This window comes from Eumetopias jubatus, unplaced genomic scaffold (genome assembly GCF_037043125.1).
Source record: "Eumetopias jubatus isolate StellerSeaLion01/CBP00866 unplaced genomic scaffold, mEumJub1_p1.0 scaffold_5, whole genome shotgun sequence".
Classification (NCBI taxonomy): Eukaryota; Metazoa; Chordata; class Mammalia; order Carnivora; family Otariidae; genus Eumetopias; species Eumetopias jubatus.
The window spans coordinates 43,981,883-43,990,615 of NW_028274811.1; the positions used below are offsets into that span (position 1 = coordinate 43,981,883).

At 40.0% G+C, this 8,733-nt stretch overlaps 1 protein-coding gene across 2 annotated transcripts in view; it reads left to right on the forward strand.

Annotated features, from left to right (window-relative positions):
* Window positions 1-1,747, forward strand: part of RAB3C (RAB3C, member RAS oncogene family) — a 269,954-nt gene extending 268,207 nt beyond the window's left edge. For both annotated transcript variants that reach the window (XM_088023640.1, XM_028119104.2), the window contains one exon: window positions 1,560-1,747. In XM_088023640.1, coding sequence (XP_087879766.1) covers window positions 1,560-1,747 — 188 coding nt within the window. The remainder of the gene's footprint in view (window positions 1-1,559) is intronic.
* Window positions 1,748-8,733: the final 6,986 nt, after the last annotated feature.

An 8,733-nucleotide genomic window follows, 5' to 3' on the forward strand; every position in this document is an offset into this window, starting at 1 on the left:
TTGTAAGACAAATGACTGTAAAAACATTAGGAAAGAGAATTATGTTCGTGTTTTCTGCTAAGAAATCCAGAATGTTAAAGAGCTATTTAAGCACCCGCCACAGAGACTAGAAAGCAAACTACAAGCCAAAGAAGGTCTGAACTATCCCGTGGAATTTTACAGAAACTGGTCCCACTCATGCTCCTTTAACTCCAATCCCGCAATTATTCACTTATGTTTTAACAATAGAATACACAATAGCTAACGGGATTCAAGCTCAAATATAGTCCTCTAACTAGTCATCTATCATAACTAAATTAGAAATTTTAACTCAAGAGAAATACTTATTTTACTAAATACTGAAGCATGAACAACAAAGTATTTCTGGGTTATCAGAGGTTTAGACATGAATGTAAAATATGAGTCCATTTTTTTCTCCTTGGGTCCCAGGAGCTGAGATGAAATCACATGATTTAATCATTCTGAATCCATGTGGCTCCTCTGAGATAGGGCCAGATGTAACCAGAAGGATTTATAGGGCGTAAAAATCAGAATGGATTAGGAAAGCATTTTTGTGTCCTGCCCAGTACATCCTAAATCAAAGTCCCCTGAATGGACTGGGGAGGTTGTCATGGCAACTAACTGGCAAGCTGAACCCATGGAATGTGAAGGCAAACAATAGAGTGATAAGATTGTGTACAGAACAGCAGTCGGAGCCTGTTCCTGCCCAGGTCCAGTGATGGGGAGAAGTGTGCAACTGCAACCACATTTTTTGTACCTTCTTACAATTCTGGCAGCTTGTTTGAAATATATCAGATGTCCTTTTCCAGATGTCAGTAAAAACACTGCTACTGATAGAGAACAGAAGCGCAGGAAAAGTCTGCACCAATAGGTAGATGCAGTGGTAGACAAAGCCATGGAGGGCTGTTCCCCTAACAGGACAGAAAAATCTCCAAAAAGAGGTCGAAGCACATTTAAGGTTAACTCCACTGACTCTGTAGTGCCACCTTGCGTCCAGTTAGGTACTGAAACTTTACCAGAAGCCCACCCTCCATCCTTGGTGGGGCGGCAGCATGGCAGGCTCAGGAAGAGTCGGAGGGGGTTTCGGTAGTCCCTTTCGCAGCAGAATATACAGATGAAGTCTTCTAAGCCTCAGGTTAATGAAAACATGTCCATGAACAATAGTGGTCGAATGTGAAATGGAATAAGGAAAATATGCCAAATCGCACATCTTAGAAAAGATTCCAAGAAGCTTCCTGGCGGCCAGGAGCTAGAGGAAGGGAGGACAAAGACATACACTCAGTGAGGAGGATTCTTAATGTCGCCCTTACTAAACTTTTGCGAAGAGATTTGGTGGTTCATTCAGCCATGCTGGTAGCATAAATAAATTGACAGGGAAAAATCAAATGTCCACATAACCGTAAACAAAAGAATTGGTAGCAAGATGACAGCATTTGTTCAAATTGCGTCTTAGGTCCACCTCTTAGGTCTCCCCCAATCACCAGGGAAAACCACAATCAAGTCCCATTTACTTTCAGCCGGAGTGTAAAATGACCAAGCTGTGTTTCTGTTTCTTCCAGGGTTTGAATTTTTTGAAACAAGTGCCAAGGATAACATTAACGTCAAGCAGACGTTTGAGCGTCTTGTGGATATCATCTGCGACAAAATGTCTGAGAGTTTGGAGACGGATCCGGCCATCACTGCCGCCAAGCAGAACACAAGACTCAAGGAAAGCCCTCCTCCGCCACAGCCCAACTGTGGCTGTTAATGTCCCCCTCCACACACACAGGCAGTTTGAGGGGGCCCATCACCAACAAACAGCATTTATAAATGGTTGATTAACCTTCATTTCTACTGCCTAGTAATTATTTGAGGGAAATCTTTGTCAGTGGCTCATACACACATTCAATTTGTGGGAGATTTCCTGTGTTAATAATGTGGCAAATATGTGATCTCAACTTTGTAAGGACTATCCATCTATAAACATCTGGTATTTGCATGTAATTTGTTACTTGTCTTTGTAGGCTCTTTTTGTTTCAGATTTCTTCTCAAAATTAAGCTACTGCTGGGACCTCAGACTATAATTTCACTACACCTGAATTTTGTGCCATGGGTTCAAATTTGTGATTCGTTTTGTAAGGATGATAACCAAGGAACTGCTTGTGTGTGGGGGCAGGAGGAGATCTCAGGAGACCATCATGGGTCTGGTCAGTTTACTGTTCAGGAAATGTGTCTGGTTTTCAGTCTTACTAAATAATTGAGGAGACCAGTGACTATAAAGAAATAGAAATACTGTGTTTGAAACCCTTGCAAATTTTCTAAGAGATTAAATCTCGTTCCAGTCTGGTAAATATTCAATGATCATATTTACCAGACTGGAACGAGATTTAATCCACCTTCTTAATTTAGTTATGTACGTAAACAATGACCCTAACTCGGGGCCAACATTCGGAATATTTGAAGGCACAGGCATCGGCCGAAGGCATTAGGTAATGAGTCTTTAAACCAAGAAGGGTAGGAATGGCTGCAGACTTCTCAAAGGATTGACTTCCCCCTAATTCCTTAATAATTGCCCCCCCCCATTATATACACACCATCCCCACCACTTTCTGCAACCATCACTCAGGCGTGGAATAGAGATGAATTTGAAGTTTGTTAGAGCCCCTCTTCCCATGGGATAGAGACTTGCCTCCGCAACCAGTGCCTTCTGTTCACACTTCACTTGACTTTTTACCCAATAGATTTAAACAATATCCCAGTGGCTCTAAGGTTGAGGAAAAAACAATTTTTATCTGTAGTCTTTTTCAATCCCATTGTTCCCAATTGTAAAGCATATCCCTCCCCATTCTGTAAGCTTTTACAGGTGCTTAAGTTACTGAGAGAAATACTCTTTAGAGTTAAGATAAGTTGAACCAACACTTTAGGACACCAGAAGCAATTTAGTGGGGGCAGGGGGAGAAAACCATTTGAATACACGTATTTTTTCTCCCAGATTTTCTAAGACCGTCTGAGAATAACAAGCCAACAAATCTCACCAGCTGTTGTCATTGAACCGCAGAAGGAAAATGTCATCCTTAACTGTGCACGATACTGGACTTGAGGCAGGCACAGACTGGCAGATTTAGATGGACTGTTTCATTAGGGTGATTTTCCTGTTGCCCTTTGGTGGTGGTTATGGTCAAGATTTTTTTTCCTCTTTCCATAACTAGACAGAGTTCCTGTGAAAGTTTTGGGTGCAAGTCTTTTGAGCAAGGTTACTGATAGCTAAGCGTGTCATTGGATAAAAACCACCTCCAAGTCAAGGAACTAGGTCACATACATTATTACTAAGTTAGAAGATGAAACTTACAGAAGAGTACCTGTGGGATGTTTTCAAAAAACCCAGGTCATTTCTCACCTTGAGCTTAAGATCCATGCGTTTGTAATAAATTTCCACTTTGGCACCCTGCAAGGCAAGAATGTTTTAGTAGATTTTAATAGGCCAACAAACTTCAAAAAATCACAGAACTCACAGTGAAGGGCAAGAGAAAGGGGCATGGCAAGCAAAGTAGACTAGTTTGCAACAGAAGCCTATTGCATGCAATATTTCTGTAACTGCCTAAGAATGTGGCCATGGCCAAGGCTAGAGCTGTTAAACTCAACTTGTGTAATCTAGCATAAAGCAATAAGGCCAAGAAAACTTCCCTGTGCTGAGTCCCATACACACATGCAGATGTCAAGGACCTAAGATCTAAGAGCCCTAAGTCAGAGGGCTCTTACAAGCCCCTTCCTCTATGGAGTGTTGTATAAGGGCAAGCAAAATCAGGGTGAGAAAAGTGGCAGGTCAAGAGCTGAGTTGTGCCTTTGTGTAAACCCCTTCCCTGGAAACGTCATTGCTAATGACCTTAATTGGCCCTACAGCCAAAAGACCAAGTCAGGAGCCTACATCACACGTAGGTGTCAGGCATGCCTACGCTGAATTACTTTAATCCCAGTCAGGGAAGCATGAGGGCCAAGTGTCCTGGCCAAGGAACTTTGGATACTTTCTATTTTCCAACCCTCTGTGGAAGTGAGTGGAGCCTTCCTACTTCATTCTCTGTCCCAGAGCTCCCACGCTGGTGTGAATTTCACTGAGAAGTTTCCAGAGTGGATTGTCACAGAGCTTGGGTAAATGCACACCTATGTTTCTACTATAAAGCTTGTGGGAAGAAAGGATATTCTCTATTCCTCGTTTCATAAAACAATTTTAGTTTTAAAATTAAATCTTTGTTGTAAGAGGTAGCGCTGCAGGGTTAACGGGGCGCTGTTGTCATCAAACCGTATTAAAAGTTGTAGCAGGGTAATTGCAAGGCTTCTTAGCCCTTTTGCCACCAACACACACACACTTAACCTCCTACGTTCTCTCCAACTCCCACCACAGCCTAAATAGCCACAAGTCATTTTTTACCAATGGCCTAACTAAATTTGTATTTTAAACATCAAGATGCCTTCAAAAAGTACATGCTGGGGTAAGTGTGTACACTTTTAACACCCATCTTCTGTTGTATTTGATGCAATTCAATCAGTTTTTCAAGAACGAATTTCCCTGCTGCCCATCTTCTCATCACCCTCACCCGTGCAATTATTTTAGAGACAAACCCTGATTGTTGAGCAAATGCTTCCAAGAGCTTTGGTGTTGGTCCATTTCTTTCCATTCTTAATGTCATTGAAAAACTACACTGGCAAGTTCTTCACGTAAACAGCTATCCTCAGAGTGGATGGGCATTTGGTTTGGGGGAATGTGAATGGATGTAGAAGGTGCATGACATTTCTGATGTCTTAAGGTGGCAGTTTAAGTGCTGCATCCCATGTTTGGGGTCCTAAGAACAAGTGCTTCTGAACAGTCAATCAGCTCATTGCTGCGGCCCTCTGCCCCTCCCCACCCTGCCTGCCCCTCCCCAGCTTCTACTGCCTTGGTGAACTTGACAGTAGGTTCTTACAGTTCCTGCTGAGGTTCACTTCAAGTCACTATCCCTTTGCTGCCCGGTAACTAAGTGCTAAGACTTTTATCTGTCAAGTGAGGGATGATGATGCCTTTGGTCATGGCAGAAAACTGCAACATCGTTATGATAAATGTGAAGTGTAAATACTAAAAACTATAACCAAACTTCTCCAAGACCCCTATGTCCTCAAACACATAGTATGTACACGGCACCTATTTAACTCTTATCCAGATGAAGGACAGACCTTTTGTTAAGCACACTGGTCATTTCTCAGACACCAATTTAAGCCTCCAATTCTAACTATGTCTATGCTGATAATAGACTTTCACATATTTTTTTAATAAAATATTCTATTATTAACTGAACTTCCCTAAAGCAACATGATTTTCAAGTGTGGTAGTCTGTTCTCAGAGGCTCATCATGATGGGCTCAGTCCACTGTATATCTTAGCACACAGTATGTTCTGTGCCTTCCTAGGTTGACTAGGTGGCATTTGTCAGACTGTATTTAAAATGTCTCCAGACTCTACCAAGCTCTCCCAAGGCTGAGGTAGCTGCTGCAGGTGAAAAACTGTGAGCTAAATCTTACCTTGAAGTCAGGACTAAAACCCTTTCAGACCAAAAAGTCTTAAACATTTTCATCTACTATTGGAATGCTCAACCAGGTATTGTTGGTGTGGGATACTTCGGAGGTGGTCTTTCTCTCTGAAGGATCCTCTCTCTGTAACTTAGAGACATTGCATGACTGGTGTTTCAAACTTTGTGTTCCTTTGTGTGTATACTCATCCAGTGTGCTAGGTCAGGGTAGCATGTGAGCAACTTGACCCCCGTGGCCTTTCTCCTCACCCTCTGGAAGATACAACCTCTGTGGCTTGGCTTCACTTTGCCTGTTTGTGTAGACTAACTGCGCTTGCAGAGTTTGCAAGTAAGTTGGAGAAGTCCTTCCGATGAGCTGGACCAGTCAGGTCAGCTTTCTGGATTGCTTTGTATTTAAAGTCATTTTTGGACCAAAGCCACTTAAAGACATAAACCTGTATCCTATTCGCGAATGAATTGGGACAAATTGGGTCAAAGAGAAACTGTATGATGACAAAAAAAAAAAAAAATTGTTCTCCCTGTAATGCACTTAAAGGGCTCCAGATTCTAGAATTACAGTATCCCCTAAGGGGGCAGCAACAGTCTGGGGAATTTATCTAAAATATATGTACCTATTGTTATTGCTATTTCATGAATAAATGTAGTTTGTCTTATAAACCTTTACAGAAATGCTTGACACTCCAGTCAACAAATAATTCCCTTCGGTAGATTAAAATATTTACACTTGGGCCACTTACATGGTGTTGTCTCTCCCAACACACACACACACACACACACACACACACACTTTTTTATGAAGGGAAATTTTCATAATATGGTGCTTTCTCAGTGCTAGGGAAAAGGGAGCTTTTGCTGTGTGCGAACTGTAACTCACATTTTGTTTAAAAAGGTCTACAAAATAGATTCCTTACACTGATTTGTATGTTTGTGCACATAATTTTCATGAAGAATAGAGAAAAATACATTTTGCAAACATTCTAGACAAAAAGAGTTCAAAACCTCTGTCAGAACATCTAGCTGGTAGACAAACTGAACTTTCCAATTGTGGTTCTCTTTTCCACTTTCTGATACTATTTTTCATTTCAGTTTTTAAAGCAGTCTCCTCTCACTGAACGACAGGACTAAGAATAGGAAGTGAGACTCAAATTTCACCATTTACCTGCAATCAGCACTATTGTTGGTGGAGTTTCAACCAGTCATTATCTGTTGAAATGAGGTGGGGGGTTTACCTGTGTATTTTCATTCACCTGTGTTCATACTTTCCTTCATAGTGGACAACTGAGAGTTGGTTGTGTTTTGTTTTGGTTTTTTTTTAGTGGTCATATTTCCATATTCACGTTTGGGGCTAGGGATTGCTTAGGTTCATGAATGCTGTTCTTAAGGACACAGATGGTATGTGAGCCACACAGGTGCCCAGCCTTTCAGGGACGTGAGTGTGACAGACACCTGGCTAGTGGTTCCCTGCTCCTCATACAAGTGAAACTGGGGATTGTTTGTTGTATCGGTAGGATGGTTTTCCATGCATTGTTTCATCATCCCTAGGATGTGTGCTAAATGAAAACTTCCTGTAATTCCTGTTAATATATTGTTGTCAGACGTGATGTGATACCGTTGGACTGTCCAAATGTACAACTATTTAATGGTGTTTGTGGGACTGAAATGTCTTAAATGTTGCATGAAATATGTTATAAAAATAGATTTGTTTTCTATTTTTCAACACCTCATAATTGAGGGTTCATGGGCCAATAAGTGCAATATTTAATGACTTACTCAGTGTATATAAACTAGCGTGAAAGAGTGCATTATAATGAATGTGTGAGATGCTTTGATGGTGTGTAACTTATTCAAATTATTTCTTGTAGCTGTATTTGTCTAGTGGTGCAATTTATACAGTAAATACCTTATTGGTGTCATGTGAAACTCCTCCGTGCCTATTTCAAAGTAATTTTTTCCCTATAAAACCAAACATTTAGCATTTGCAAATATATGTCAATTTTGCGCTTTAGAATTGTGGATTTTATTTTTAAGACAGAATGGATGTTCATTTATTTTATATAGGCATTCCCTTCTTAAATCCAGAAGTCTCTTAAAAGAGGCTAATTTAGATACCTAAGAAAAAATATGCACATAAAGTAAAGTCCTATTTATTCTTCTCAGAAATGTTGATCACTTGTTCTATGTAGTAAGAATTTTTCTTCTTGCATTTGTGTGTTTATTTTGTTGTTCAACCTTGTATTTTGTTTGCAAAGTTAACCCTGTCAACCCTGGGAATTCTAAAATATTGATGTCTTTTTAGGTTGTAGTTAATGTTATATTCACTTTCAATTCTCAATTGTCCACACTGGTGATACAGAAGAAGCAAAAGTCAGATTTCTTAAGTTGCTTTGGCATTTCAACAGAAACTTCTACATTCATCCTCAAACCCCCTTGGTTAATCTTAAAATTGGTGGCCTAGGACTTCAGTGAGATGCGAAAATTAAAAAAAAAAAAAAAAGAGTTTTTAATAATCCAGCAACCAGGCCTAAGTGTTTATTTATATGAAATTTAAAGTGGGTCACCTACCTTAAACTCCTATTTGCCATTAACTTTTAAGGCAAAACACTCATTTTAATACTGTGCTTTGCCTTTTCATTTAGTTAGCAGAGTGTAAATCATGATACCATTAGGAAGAAAAGTTATGACTTGTTCACTGAAAATGATGGAAAACAGTTGGTTTTAGATAACCTTGGCCATCTGTACATCATATGAAGCCTTCTGCTCTTTCTACAGCAGTTGCCTGAAACTGACATGTGAGGCCATGCCAATCATATTAAATGGCTTTGGGCTACCACCAGTGATGTGTGGCCCTATTTTAAAAATGATAGTGTGAACTTTGTACTCAGCTCTCAAACTGACTGAAGAAGTCACATGAATGTTGGAGAAGCAGGGAGATTAGGGATGACTTTGTGCCAAATTAAAAAAAAAAAGATAAACATAAGCACGTAGCCAACATTAGAATAATAATTTAAGAGCGTGTTTAAATGTTTAGTCATCACCGTTATTGAATACCAAGTGCTCAGTGCTGTGAGAATCAAACAGGGAAGAGTTGTAATTCCTATCCCCAGCAAACTTACTGACTGAAGAAGGAGTTAAAAAAAAAAAATCAGGATATTATGTAAATGCTAAATTATGTCCAGATATAGCAGCATAGAAAATGA